This window comes from Hyperolius riggenbachi, chromosome 5 (genome assembly GCF_040937935.1).
Source record: "Hyperolius riggenbachi isolate aHypRig1 chromosome 5, aHypRig1.pri, whole genome shotgun sequence".
NCBI classification, from domain to species: Eukaryota; Metazoa; Chordata; class Amphibia; order Anura; family Hyperoliidae; genus Hyperolius; species Hyperolius riggenbachi.
Genome location: NC_090650.1, coordinates 293,807,982 through 293,823,436, shown reverse-complemented (window position 1 = coordinate 293,823,436; position 15,455 = coordinate 293,807,982). Strand labels below are relative to the sequence as shown.

At 44.8% G+C, this 15,455-nt stretch overlaps 1 protein-coding gene across 2 annotated transcripts in view; it reads right to left on the bottom strand.

The window, feature by feature from the left end:
• Positions 1-15,455, bottom strand: part of FBXO15 (F-box protein 15) — a 172,236-nt gene that overhangs the window by 137,961 nt on the left and 18,820 nt on the right. The window contains exon 2 of one of the 2 annotated variants that reach the window (XM_068234671.1): positions 8,574-8,718. In XM_068234671.1, coding sequence (XP_068090772.1) covers positions 8,574-8,698 — 125 coding nt within the window. In that variant the 5' untranslated portion in view covers positions 8,699-8,718. Of the gene's footprint in view, positions 1-8,573; positions 8,719-15,455 lie in introns of those variants that run through there. The other variant, XM_068234672.1, reaches the window with a different exon arrangement.

Below are 15,455 nucleotides of genomic sequence, written 5' to 3'. Positions count from 1 at the left end.
AGACATCTCCATGTTTTCAGTATGGCTTTTTTATGTAAACCATAAGCATTCTACAGTGCTTCTAACAGAACCTGAGCATGTCAACATTTGCTGCTAGTCAATGGACTAGTTTAGGTGCTAAAATTTAATAAGAAAGCCTTCTGCTCTGTGCTGGTAATTGTGCCTGCAAAAAGGAGTAAATATCTAGGCAAGCTCATAACTGTATACAGAGTACAGTGTCAATTTTGGAAATGCTCATCTGTCTGCAGAATGAAATAGAAAAGTAATTTGTAATAAAACACAAACAAAAAAAAAACTGCAGCACTGGCTTATATCAAAAATACTTTCCAAATTAAATCCGAATGAATATTGGGGGTTTAAATGGGTCATGTTCGTTGTAAAATTCCAATACTTTATTTGCCATGATTTCCATCATGGCCAATGGCCTCAATTCACTAAACTTATCTCCTGTCTTTAATAACTCTTCTAGAGTTGTTACCATGGTGATAAGGCATGTAGTATTCAGGAAACATTTTACCTCAGGCAAGCCTAAAGTTAACTCTTCTGTCTTTAAATTAACTCTCCAATCCTTAAAATAACTCCAGAGTTAAAGACAAGCTGTTAATTAGCTGCATGTGAAAATAACTACAGAGGAGGTAAATTACCTACAGAGGAGGTAAATTACCTACAGAGGAGGTAAATTAACTACAGAGGAGGTAACTTAACCACCCTGGCGTTCTGATTAAATCGCCAGGGTGGCTGCGGGAGGGTTTTTTTTAAATAAAAAAAAAACTATTTCATGCAGCCAACTGAAAGTTGGCTGCATGAAAGCCCACTAGAGGGCGCTCCGGAGGCGATCTTCCGATCGCCTCCGGCGCCCAGAATAAACAAGGAAGGCCGCAATGAGTGGCCTTCCTTGTTTTGCTTATATCGTCGCCATAGCGACGAGCGGAGTGACGTCATCGACGTCAGCCGACGTCCTGACGTCAGCCGCCTCCGATCCAGCCCTTAGCGCTGGCCGGAACTTTTTGTTCCGGCTGCGCAGGGCTCAGGCGGCTAGGGGGGCCCTCTTTCGCCGCTGCTCGCGGCGAATCGCCGCAGAGCGGCGGCGATCAGGCAGCACACGCGGCTGGCAAAGTGCCGGCTGCGTGTGCTGCACTTTATTTGATAAAAATCGGCCCAGCAGGGCCTGAGCGGCAGCCTCCGGCGGTGATGGACGAGCTGAGCTCGTCCAGACCGCTCAGGAGGTTAAGGAATGAAGAGGTAAGATAACTCTCTCACGTGTGGAGGTAAGTTTTCTCTTGCCTTATTATCTCTAGCATAATCTTAGTGAATTGAGGCCAATGTCTCTTATGCTCATGGGCGTCCGCACATACGGCAAAACCGGGCATCTGCCCGAGCCTGGCCGCCCGCTGCCCCCCCCCCCCCTGGCCGCGTGCCGCCCTGTGCAGCCAGAAGGAGGGGAGCAGCGCAGAGAAGAGAGAGAGAGCTATGGGCACAGTGGGGAAGGGCGGACGTCCCCCCCCCCCCTTCCCTCACCTTAGGGGGCTCTCTCTCCATCGCTGTCCCCTCCGGAATGAAGTGTGCAGCGGCTGGGCAGCGGGCGGAACTTACCTCGTCTCGCTCCTGCGCCGGAAGTTCTGGTGCCGCACTCTGGTCTGGATCAGACCAGAGTAGTGGCTAATCCATCCGGCGCGCGCGACGAGAGGAGGTAAGTTCCCCCCGCTGCCCACTTCATTCCGAACTCCGGAGGGGAGAGCGAGAGAGGGAGGGAGAGCCCCCTAAGGTGAGTGCCCATAGCTCTCCCTCTTCTCTGCGCTGCTCCCCTCCTGCTGGGGCACACATGGCCACTTTTTCTGGGGACATATACCCCTGGCTACATTTGCTGGGACATATCCCCCTGGCTACATATACTGGGACATATACCCCTGCCTACATATACTGGGACATATACCCCCTGCCTACATATACTGGGACATATACCCCCTGCCTACATATACTGGGACATATCCCCCTGGCTACTTTTTCTGGGGACATATACCCCTGCCTACATACACTGGGACATATCCCCCTGGCTACATATACTGGGACATATCCCCCTGGCTACTTTTTCTGGGGACATATACCCCTGCCTACATATACTGGGACATATCCTCCTGGCTACATATACTGGGACATATACCCCCTGCCTACATATACTGGGACATATACCCCCTGCCTACATATACTGGGACATATACCCCCTGCCTACATATACTGGGACATATACCCCCTGCCTACATATACTGGGACATATACCCCCTGCCTACATATACTGGGACATATACCCCCTGCCTACATATACTGGGACATATCCCCCTGGCTACATATACTGGGACATATCCCCCTGGCTACTTATACTGGGACATATCCCCCTGGCTACATATACTGGGACATATACCCCTGGCTACATATACTGGGACATATACCCCTGCCTACATATACTGGGACATATACCCCTGCCTACATATACTGAGACATATACCCCCTGGCTACATATACTGAGACATATACCCCCTGGCTACATATACTGGGACATATACCCCCTGCCTACATATACTGGGACATATACCCCCTGCCTACATATACTGGGACATATACCCCCTGCCTACATATACTGGGACATATACCCCCTGCCTACATATACTGGGACATATCCCCCTGGCTACATATACTGGGACATATCCCCCTGGCTACATATACTGGGACATATCCCCCTGGCTACATATACTGGGACATATACCCCTGCCTACATATACTGGGACATATCCCCCTGGCTACATATACTGGGACATATCCCCCTGGCTACATATACTGGGACATATCCCCCTGGCTACATATACTGGGACATATACCCCTGCCTACATATACTGGGACATATACCCCTGCCTACATATACTGGGCACATATACCCCTGCCTACATATACTGGGCATATATACCCCTGACTACATATACTGGGCACATATACCCCTGACTACATATACTGGGCACATATACCCCTGGCTACCAGTTCTGAGGACATCTATACCGCTGGCCACCTATTCTGGGGACACCTATAGACCTGGGGCTACCTATTTTTGGGGAACCACTGCTGTCAGATTGAGTGTATTTTGGGGAACTGCTGCCAGGTGAGAGGTGTCTACATATTAAGGGGGCATTCTGCCTATTTATGTGAAAAGCTGTCTATTTATGTGCCTCATGACTGCAGAATTGTTGCGGGCCTCATGGTTACTGACTTTGTCTTGTTGGGGGCCTCAAGATTGCTGAATTTGTCTTGTTGGGGGCCTCATGATTGCTGACTTGGTCATGTTGGGGGCCTCATGATTGCTGAATTTGTCTTGATGGGGGGGGGGCTCATGATTGCTGAATTTGTCTTGTTGGGGGGTCACATGATTGCTAACTGCGAGACTATGGAAAAAGCTGAATTATCATCATATGAGACAATAGCATTAACCCTACTTTTTCCGCTTTTTAAAACAGAAAATGAAACTGGGAGGTTCTAAAAAAAAAAAATGAATAATTTTTTCAGGAGTACAATGGATGAAATTGTTTATCTTCACAGTTTATTTTCAACTTAATTTTCCATAATGTTCATGTATGAGTTAAAACGTTTGTATTTAGTTTAAATTGCTGTTGGCACTTTGTGATAGTAAAGTGACTTTGCAGTTTGGACACTCGACCTCCAAAAGGTTCGCCATCACTGTCCTAATCTAATGTCCCACCATTGCTTAGTTCATGTAAACTTGTCTCCACCCACGACCACACCCACATTCTGGTTCATGACCACACCCATTTTTTGGCGCAGCATGACGTAGCTCCATTTTTCGGCGCGCTACGCGTGCCACACAACACCAACCCAGATTTGCGGCGCGGCGTGCTACGCGCGCCACCCCGCTTTTTGCCCCCCCCCCCCCGGAAAATTTTCTGCGGACGCCCATGCTTATGCTGCCTCCAGTGTATGTATATACCACACATTATTGAAGCTTTACCCTGCGATTGGGGGTGTTGTGAAACATTCATGGATCTGTGATTGGGATCCGTTTGATTTTTGACATACCTGGAATCTACAATTACATCCTTGGAACTTTGAACTGTGCACTTTTGCTACTATCTTTGATACCGTGTCCTCTCATTGTCTGTGAAATATCTGTTGATCTGTGTTTGGAATCCACTTGAATATTTACTGACCTTGAATCTGCATCTACTTAGTTCACTATATCGGCAAGGTGCTTACTCAATCTATTAAAGTAAGGCTCGGACTTTAAGACAGGCCTGGTGACTGAAGCCCCTGTTGTTCATGGTGGTTTTGTGGCATTCAACTTTTAGACTGTCATTTTTCTATGATTGTATGTTATGTCTTTTTAATATAGTGTTTTGATCTGAATAAAACAATTTTATTATAGAGCTTTAAAGTCTGATTTTTAAATGGAACCTGAAGTGAAAGGGATATTAAGGCCGCCATATTTTTTTTCCTTTGAAACAATACCAGTCTCCCAGCTGTCCTGCATATCCTCTGCCTCTAAAACTTTTAGCCATAGACCCTGATCAAGCATGCAAATATGAGGTTTCTGACAAAAATCCAACAAGATCAGCTGCATGTTTGTTTCAGGTTTGAAATTCAGACACTACTGATACCATAACAATAAGCAGGACTGCCAGGCAACTGGTAATGGAAATAAATTTGTCAGCCTATATTTACCTCTCGCCTCAGGTTCCCCTTAAAGGGACACCGAGCAGAGCAGTAACTATGGAAAGATGCATACCATTTTGAAGCCCTCTTTCTCCTCTTTCCAATGATCTATAAACCGCCACCCTACGCCTTTTAGTTTTCATTATTTTCACGATCAAATCGCGACCGCCATCTTGGATTCCTTATTCGGCATTGTATTATGCAGGAGGACACTTTCCCCAGTGTCGGCAGCTCAATTCAGTGCAATGCAATGAAATACAAGGAACCCAGGGGGATATAATTACAAACATCATGCCAGTAGGTGTGAGGATATAATTAATTAGTTGTGGGTATGCTTAAAGGCATACCCACAGGCACTGCTCGGAGTCCCTTTAAGAGCTTACGGTATTTTTACAATAAAAATAAGTAAATAAAAATTGCTGGAGGGAAGGGCAAGGTTGGTCATCTGAAAGTAACTAAGAAAAAAAAACGTGATACTATAATAATGAAGCTTTTTATGCCTTTTTATACATATCAGAACAGCACATTTTTTACATTTTACATCTGCACCGTATAGGTCTCTAAGTATACTTTTAAATGGTAGGCGATTGCAGAATCACACAATTTAGTGCAATATTTGCAATATAATACCAGTACTTTGAAAAGGGTTTAAAGAAAACTTGTTAAAATAATGTACAGCAGGAATGCTTTTAAAACTAATGCCATGAATGGTTATTTACCCAGAAACATTGTAGACGTTTCAGAAAATGCAAGCAAGTGTACCTAAGGGAATTGCTGCTGCGCTAGAAGCAAACATTGATTCCTCTTCGCTCACTTCATTTTCTATAAAGGTTCTTAAAGCAAACCTAAACTAAAGTCCAACACATACACTATATAAATGCTGTCCTTAATGGCCAGTGGTTGATTGTTAGGGATACATTGCAGGGAATGAGCTTTGTATAGACAGACTCCTTGATTATGACCAAGCAGCCTGTATTGCCTATGGAGAGGAGAGATGATGGGGTGGAATCCAAGCAAGCAACATCAGATCCCATGCCACGTCAGTTTATTTTGGTGATGCCATAAGCCACAATGCAATTCACAGCTATGGCAGCGCCAGGTGATTAATTTAGGGACAGGAAAGCACCGATTTCAGCAGTTTTCAGTGAAGGTAGGGAGAGGCATAAAATATTGGGGGTTGGGAGAGGTGCCAAATATTGGAAAGGTGCTGCTTGAGGCTTTACAGTGCAAGAGAGGCACTTAATATCAGGGAGAAGGTATTGGGAAGCCTTGCCATATTGCCACAGGATTTCTCCACGCTGCAGTGAGCTGTGCGCAGTTTGGTGGCTTTTCAACCTATTTATAGAACCAGCGTCAGACCTATAACAGCTATTTATTATTTATATTACTTACGGTAAGTATTTATATAGTGCCGACATATTATGCAGCCCTGTACAGAGTATTGTCTTGTCACTAACTGTCCCTCAGAGGGGCTCACAATCTAATCCCTACCATAGTCATATGTCTATGTAACCTGTAGTGTATACATCGTAATCTAGGGCCAATTTAGGGGGAAGCCAAATTAACTTATCTGTATGTTTTTTTGGGGATGCTGGAGGAGACCGGAGTGCCCGGAGGAGACCCACGCAGACACGTGGAGAACATACAAACTCCTAGCAAATGTTGACCTGGCTGGGATTGGAACCGGGGACTCAGAACTGCAAGGCAAGAGTGCTAACCACTACGCCACCGTGCTGTATAGTGCTGGTGCCAGACAAGGTCGGCTTCTACCACAGCGGAAGTCCAAGGCTCTAGGCATCGGGCATCAGCAAGAGGGACGCCCTGCCTCCAGGAGGGGGGGGGGTCCAACTGGAGCAGGCCCGAGACACTGCTCATGTTAGAGGACAAAGTGCCTACTGATAATGGAGGGCACATTGAAAGCAGGTGAGCAGAACAACATCTGCAAGTGGTTTGGTGTTAGGCATATATAGGAGGAGGGTTGGTGTTAAGAGTAGGTGGGAGGAGGTTAGTGTTAGGCATAGTGTTAGTGTGAGAATTTGGTTACAGAGGGGCATAGTAGAATATCAGTAAATTCACAGACATTCTACAATCAGCATTTATTCGGGCCCATTTTAACAGGCGCCCCTTTTAAAAGCTACTTACCTAGGGCTTCTTTCAACCCCTAGAAGTCTGCTCTAGCAGGCACAGTTCTGTTATCCTTGAGGCTGCCAATGTAGGCTTGCCGACCCCCGGTTTTGTAACGACTTCTGCACACCTATGACCGGGAGTGCTCTGCGGTTGCCCAATTCACAAAGACTTGAACACTAGAGCAGAGCACTCCTGCCCACTGAAGCATGATCACAGAGGCACACCTTGAGAATGTGCAGCTTACGACACAGCCAGGGGGTGGTGAGCTTATGGAGGGGACGGCAGCAGCCAGGAGGAAAACAGAACTGCGCCGCTAGAGGAGATAGACTTCTAAGTGCTGGAAGATGCCCCAGGTGAGTAAAGCTTCACTACTTTTGTTTAACTTGTGTATCCTTTAAAATGAATATCTTGCAAGATTGGATAATAGACCGCCCAATACCCAAATCTACCTCCACACCCCTGATCTTTCCCCCTACATTCTGGATAAAATCTTTACTTGTCTGTCTGCCATTTCCACTTGGATGTTTGAGAGATCTTTGAAACTCAACCTGTAAAAGACTGAAAAGATAATCTTCCCAGCCTGTCCCCCAAGCCCTCTCCTCGACATCCATATTGCCATCAACATGTCCATGCGCCCTGTCCCTCAGACTCGCATCCTGGGTGTCACCCTTAACTCAGCACTCTCCTTCACGGCTCATATCCTTAACATCGCCAGATGCTGCGAATTCCATCTCTGCAACACTGCTAAAATTTGCCTCTACCTAACCCACGACACCACCAAACTCCATGCTCTGTTCCTGTTCGGACTACTTCACCTGTTTGGACTACTTCTCCCTTTCAGACTCTTTATCTGTCCCCCTCAAAATTAAAATTTTAACTGCTGTGCCTGGCATATAAATCTATCCACCCTACCACCCGTTCATAAATCTTAGATTAGATCATGAGACACTACCAAACTTGCTCTCTTCACTCCAACACTCTACGTATTTCCAACCCTTACATCACTAGCTCACTTGCTTTGCTCCAGGACTTTCACATTTGTTTCTGGAGACTGTAGCTCCAGGTATAGGACTGAAGGTAGTAGCTATGGCCCAAAACCCTCGTTGGGCCAACTGACCATACATCGGCCTCTACACTCCGCCAGTTGTATGAGTACTGGGATGGGTATCAACATACCACATCCACCTATTGATCCCCTTGTACTTAACTGGGTGGTGCCATAGTTTCTACTACAAGCACACCTTTGCTATACTACACAGCCTGGTGAATAGCAAAGTGGGTGGACAGCAGGTAAGGCTATGTTCATAAATGCAGTAGTACTGCCTGTGCCAGGAAAAGGACTGCATTTCATATTTTTCTGGTTACTCGTTTTTCAAGGCCAGCACTACAGAAAGGTTGTTGAGGCACAAAGAATGCAGCCTTGCATTTAATGACTAATCATGAGTGGCTGGATAGTGTAATGGTTAAGGGCTCTGCTTCTGACACAGGAGACTTGGGTTCGAATCTCAGCTCTGCCTGTTCAGTAAGCCAGCACCTATTCAGTAGGAGACCTTAGGCAAGTCTCCCTAACACGCGTCCCATTGGCTGCAGCTCTGGCGCTTTGAGTCCGCCAAGAGAAAAGCGCGATATAAAATGTTCTGTGTTTATTTGTTGAATATATCAAGTTTGGCACAGGTTCACTTTAACCTCAATATCAGGAATAAAAACAACAAAATGTGATAGAAAAGGATGCTCACTAGTTGGACTTTTTTTGTAAGGATTCGGCATGGCTTGGACTTGACTGTAAGGACTCTGGCCCACTGCTGCCTCTCTGTAACAGTTTGGTGTTTTGCTGAAGAATCCAACCACGTCCTGTTGCCATTATAGACCTTTAATCTCCAACTGTCAATGGAAATAAAAACTGTTAACATTTTTTTAAAGCAAACTTGTGATTTAAAAAAAACAAACAAAAAAAAACCCCAAAACACCACAACATCAGTAGAAGGAAGCCTCTCGGATTCCTCCAGAGACTTCTCCGATCCTTCTTTAGCCCACCGTGGGTCACCAAGAGTCTCCGTTTCTTTGTGGCCGTGCTCCCGCCTGTGAATGAAAGCTGCTGTGCAGGCGCACTGATGGCCAGGACGTGCGCAGTAACATGGAGCTGCTCATGCACAGAGGAAAAAGCCTTGCACAAGCGGTTCCGTGCTACAACACAGGCTGTCTTGAACCTGCACAGTAGAGTCACGCTTATTCATGGACAGGAGCACAGCCACGCAAACCTATTCAACAAGCCCTTGTGGAATAAGTTCAGAGGATCCCAGTGCTAGAACAGAAAGCTTGAGGGAGACGGGAAGCCTCTGGATTACTGCATTGTCTACTGGCTTCCAAAATTTACCTCCAGGTATGCTTTAAAGGGAACCCAAACCGAGAAGTATATGGATTTTTCCTTTTAAAATAATACCAGTTGTCTGACTCCCCTGCTGATCCTGTATCTCTAATACTTTTATCCACAGCCCCTTAACAAGCATGCAGATCAGGTGCTCTGACTGAAGTCATATTGGTGTAGGTGACAGGCGATCCCTTCACTGTGGGAATGGATAGCCTTTGGCCTATGGAGAAAGGAAGACAAGGAGCCCATATCGTGCAGTATCATTAGGACCAATATAATAGCAGAATATTGTGGGTAATTATACTCACATGGGTTGCAGTTCTGCAACCACCGTAAGTGCATTCAGAAAGAAACCGTTTCCGCTCTGTGTCCCGGAACCTTCTGGAACTGGGTGGTCACTCTCCTCCTGTGGTCCTATCTACTAGTAGACTGGGACCAACAAGCAGTGAGGATTTGCACCTCAACTAGAGATGTAGGGTTACACTGGGTAAACACGTTTGGGGAGGCGCCCAGAATATGGATATAAAATATATTGGTAGGAGAACGGAGTCTTTATTAAGAAATGGTTATGCTGTAGACTGAAGTCAGACTGGACTAGCTGCAAGCTTGTTTCAGGTGTGTGATTCAGCCACTACTGCAGCCAAAGAGAACAGCAGGACTGACAAGCAACTGGCATTGTTTTAAAGGAAAACATTCATATCCCTCTCAGTTAAGGTTCCCTTTAAGCAGCTAAGAAAGCAAAGTTAATTAAAGTTTCACAGAATAATCATGAATACTATTTCAATAATACAATTAATACAAATTAAATTGGTTTACAACATATGCACTTACTTTCATAGCCTGGTCAAAGGTATCGCAATCCGTTACAATTCAGAGATGTGAACATGCCTATACAGTTTAGAGTTACTGCACAACGTAACACACATGGTATGAACAAGGCCTACCTGATAATATCCTGGGAGTCTCACAAACAACAGTCTCTAGAGTTTACTCAGTCTGGTGTGTCAAATAACATTTCTGTTATTGATGAAATAGGTCAGAGAAGAATGGCCAGATTGGGTTAAGCAAATAGCGAGGCTATCTAAGATAAACCCCTTTTACACAACTTTTCTAAGGGCTGGTTCACACGGACAGTAGGCGGTGTCGGGCGGCCGGAAGCCGCATCGTCCTGTGACGTCTCATTTGGGGGCGGCAGTATGACGATCATCGGCTTCCCGTCGCGATCAGCGTCTCTCATCCCCGCAAGGGGACATAAAGCCGTGGTGGCTAGGCAACCATGTACGTCGCATGAGGCTTCTAGGGCCGGCTGAAACGATGCGTTAAATAGGGATTGGAATGCCGCGTTTGCGTAATGGACGGTAACCGCTAGATGCTTAAACGCTCCCGTCCACTTGAATGGGAGCGTTTAGCCGACAAGTCCATAAACGCTTGCCGGTAAACGCCGGCAAGCGTCCGTGTGAACTAGCCCTAAGTAAAAAAAGCATCATGGAACGAACACTTGCCCATATGCAATTCATTTTTTCACCTGAGCTTTCTCCTAGGAGATAATTTTCATATTCGCTTTAAAATAACTTTTAAGCATTTTACAATTGAAAAAGTATCCCAAAGTTGGTGGAAAGTACTAGCAAAATTATTCTGAGTATTTTCTTGCTTGCTGATGGTTTAAAGGGCATTTTATGACAAGGTGTAAAAATATCACCAAGGAGAAAAAACTTAGGAGAAAGTACCTATACTTATATTAAAGCAGTTGGTTTGCACTCCTGGTCACTGTAAGATAGTATCTGAGGGGTCTGGTAGAAGAGAGGGGGTTTTCAAGTCCTCCAAACCAACCCATTCTTGGTGTGGCTGAACCAGAAAGTACCATACCATAGAAGTCCCTGTCACGGAGGAGCCGTGAGACCAGAAAACGCAATCGCTTTCCTGCACCGATTGTCGTTGCGTTGCCAGATCAAGATTTTATGTCTAGGGGATAGCAGACTGTCGAGCCTGGGGTCTTCTTTTGGAAATCTAGCATTTCAGTTGTTAGCAGAACTTTCTTTTCATGAGACAAGTGCATGGAGCAGTGTATGCAAAAAGTGCAAATACGAGGAAGAAGGTTGAGTGCATAGATGCAGGAAATGCGGGTGCACAAGAATGCACAGAAAAATATATCCATGCAAAAAATGCAAACATTAGAAACCTGGGTACGTGCATAGATGAGCTAGACAAAACCAAATTTGACTGGAGTTGGAAAAAAAATACACTTTACATGACAAACAAATTGATGCATTTCATCACAAAGCCAGCTACTACAGGTATGCACTATTCCTCTCCTTAGCAGTGACACAGACAGCAATAAAAATCACTGAACAATTCACAATAAAACTTGATGAGGATTGTCAGGAGTCTCACTCCACATGCTGCACACCAAATATGTACAGGAGATCGGGCAGGAAATCAGTGCAGACAATTAAGAAATCTGATAAAGACAGGGTCTGGAGCTGGATTACCATTGCGCCTGTGCGATTTTCAGGGGGCTGCCAGCGCTGGATCCCAGAGGCTGAGAAGGATGGGAGTAGCCTCGTTAGGACTCAGAGGCTTCCGCCGAGGAAACACTGGATGCGTATATGCGTCCAGACAGACCAAAGCGGCTCCTATCTGGACAACTATAGTCGTCCAGATAGGATTAAGTGGTTAAAGTAAATGGTAGTTCCATCAAATACTGACATGAGGGTGGCCCCTTTATCCATCTCAGTGACTGTAGTTTTCATTTTTTTCTTCTAAGGGCTTGTTCACACTATGAGGGTTTTTTTTTTGTTTGTTTTTTTAAGCGCTGGCAATTTTTAAAATCGCCCTAAAAGCGCTTGTGCAATGATTTCCTATGAGAGTTTTCACATGTGAGCGTGTCGATCTTAGTAAAATTGCAAACGAGCTACATGTACCATTTTCTGAGCGCTTTGGCTCAATGGAAGGTATAGGGAAATCGCAAAGAGCTTGAAAAAGCACTTTGTATAGCGATTTCCTAAGCGCTTTTAAGAATAAATACATTGTATTCATTCTTTTCCGGATCAAGAGTTCACTTCCTGACTGATGTCAGGAAGTGAAAATCTCAATCGCTCTGCAAAAGCACTTAGAAAAGCGCTTTTCTAAGCGCAAAGCGCTCAATAAGTCGCTGAGCGCTTGCTATAGCGATTTATAATGTGAACATAGCCTTAATGTTGCTTTTATATTTTTCCTTTGGCTCATAGAAAAGTAGCATTAAATAAATACAGTTGGGGGAAAATGTGTATGTCTATTTCAGGCTGCAAAGCAAAAAAGGTGACCATTATGAAAGATGTGATTCTTCTCCATACCCACCGTATATGGCGAGTTCGGAGTTAAATTACCATGTCAGTATAAACCTTCTGCAAGACGTACACAATAAACATCAAAAAATGATCTTTTCCAATTTATAGAATAAGAGGTATTTTCCCAATGGAATTAAACTGATCCATTCATCAATACCATTATTTAAATACAATGTTTTGAAAGTGTCCGAATAATTTATGAAAAAATATTACATGCGTCAAAAGCACAGCACAGCTATGCAAGGGACGACCTTGTGTGTACACAGATTGACTGCAAGGCCATATTTAAAACGGTAAGGTCAGAAGTTCACCTCTTGACATATTTAATAGGCAAGACACAAGAATCTCCCCAAAGGGGGCAATGCTTTTATTAGATATGTTTGTGAAGTGCCTTGCAGGCACATCCTTAATAAATGACCTCTGAATTACCTCTGACCCCACTACATTAACCTCTTAATATTTATTCTAGACTACATAGCACATTGTGAGTTCACACCAACTGAGCTCTTATAAGCTTGGATCAAACACAGTCTGTGAAAAGAAAATGTATTCACAACAGCAGCAACAGTCCAAAAATCAAAAGCATCAAATAAAACGTGATGGTTAGCTTAGTGTTGGCCTTCACAAATCCCCAAAACAGGTAGGCAGTGGGGCAGATTCATGAAAAAAGGTGAACTGGAGGCAAGTCAGTGTGCTTTTCCCTCTACTCCAACATACTTGCCTATCTAACAAGTGCAAATGTATTCTGTTGTCCTCTACCCCCCACCCCCAACATGCTCACCTGCCATACAGCTACAGCTGTGAGTCCATTCAACTCATCTGCATGACCAAGCCTCTTTCCATGTCCTCGGTTCAGGCCTGGAACTTACCACAAAACACTATTCACAATCGCTAGTGCTTTGTATGAGTGGTTTGTAAGCAATTTCATGAGCGTTTTTAAAAATGTAATCAATATGCCAGCAGTTGTGTAGCGATTAGTGTTTTTAATTCTGATTGGTCCTTTCAATTAATTCTGTTACAGTAAGCAGTAATGTAAATACACTAGCAAAATCGTTGTGTGTAGGTTTTGCCGAGCGATTATGCCAGCATTTATATACTTTACATTGCAGAAACTCTAATCGCTAACACTCAAGAATGCTGCATGTCCTGCGTTTGCGATTTGGGTAATTTCAACCGCTCCAGTGGAATTTGGCCAATCCATTAGCATTAGCTGAGCTTTCAGGGAAATGGCTAGCGGTTTGAATCACTCCCTAAACGCTCACAAAATTGCTCTAGTGGGTTCCAGTCTTCAGTTCAGATCAGGCTTTCTGTGCTCCTTTCCTTCTCATTCACTCTACAGTGTGCCCAACTCAGTCAGCTTATTTCCTCTATCCACACCTCTATCAACCCTATTGTGTACACTGTCTACCAAGCATATTATCTGTTCCCCCACCCACTCACTCCTGCTACCCACCGTATGTGTCTTGTCTCCTTCAAGTCACCCCGCCCTATTAGTCTATATCAGCCTTTCTCAACCGTTTTACCCTGGAGGAACCCTGCAAATATATTTTGGATCTCAAGAAACCCCTGCAAACAATTTTGGGATCTCGAAGGAAACCCATGCATTTAATTTGCAGCAGGCATGGTCTTTAAAGGCTGCCACTCTTTATACTGTCTCCTTATTATTGTCTGCTTATTATACTAGTATGTATTTGCTCATTATTATTCTAACACCAAATTTATTGCTTCTTTTTACAGTACCCCCTATTATATAATGTGCTCTATTATACTGCCCCATGATGGGGAAAAATGCCAAAAAAAAAAAAAAAACCCTGCAGAGTACTCAAGGAGCCCTGGAGTTCCAGGGAACCCTGGTTGAGAAAGCCTGGTCTATGTGCTCCCCTTTTGCCAGTCTTGCCCATTCACCAATCTGTTTTACTATCTGTATGCTCTTTTAGATGCTGGCAATCGCACATCTTTCCTATACTGTCCGCTCTCCATAACCTACCACATATCCCCGTGTGCCACATGATCCTGTCTGGTCATTAATACATTCAAGCCATACTTAGCCAAATTAGTGATGTCAACTCTTAGCACCATTTATAAGCAATCTAGCTTTTTCATAATCCCAATGAACAGCCTTACCCAGTTGAGAAAAATGGTCACCTTAAAGTGTACATGAACTCTGGATGTATTTTTTAAATTGAAGGTATTTGTTCCTTTTACTTTGTGTCTGGGATGTCACTTCCTCCATTGTTGACTGTAGCTGCATGCACTGCCCATGTAAGGAGTCGTCAGGCCGCCGCCGCCGGCCCTGCTGCTGACTCACATGTGTGCAGGGTGGCAAGTGGAGGACGGGTCTCAGTGCACACTCCGCCTACGTAAACAGTAGCCACGTGTCTCCCTACGTGTCAGCTGATAAGCTGACACGCCAAGCTCCGATTGGTCAGGCCTTGTATTTGAACCTGGTGAGCGCTCCAGTCTGTGCCCGTGATAGTCTATGCTGGGCTTGTTGCTGAGATTGCACTCACACCAAGTGCTTGTCTTGCTAGGACTTGTGCCTGTCTTTGACTAAAGTTTCTTCTAGATTGGATTACCTGTTACTGACCCGGCTTGAACCTGACCACGCTTCTGTATTGGATACTCTGTTATCAACCCGGATTGTTAAAGGATTCGCATGAACGCTGCCTGCATTGACCCTGGCCTGATTGACCTTGCATCTGTCTAGTGATTATACTACAGCCGTTCCCTACCACCTCCTCTTCGTCTGGATTGACGCAGCCTATAGGCCTCAGGTGACTATTCAGTATACTGTGTTATTACCTTGCTGTGTTTGGTGATTGCTGTCTGCCAGGTTGTATGTTACATCCGCCTGCAGGGTATTGTAGTTTGTATTAGGCAGGAGCTTTTGCAGCTTTTGGGGCTGGGTTATATTTCAGTCATAT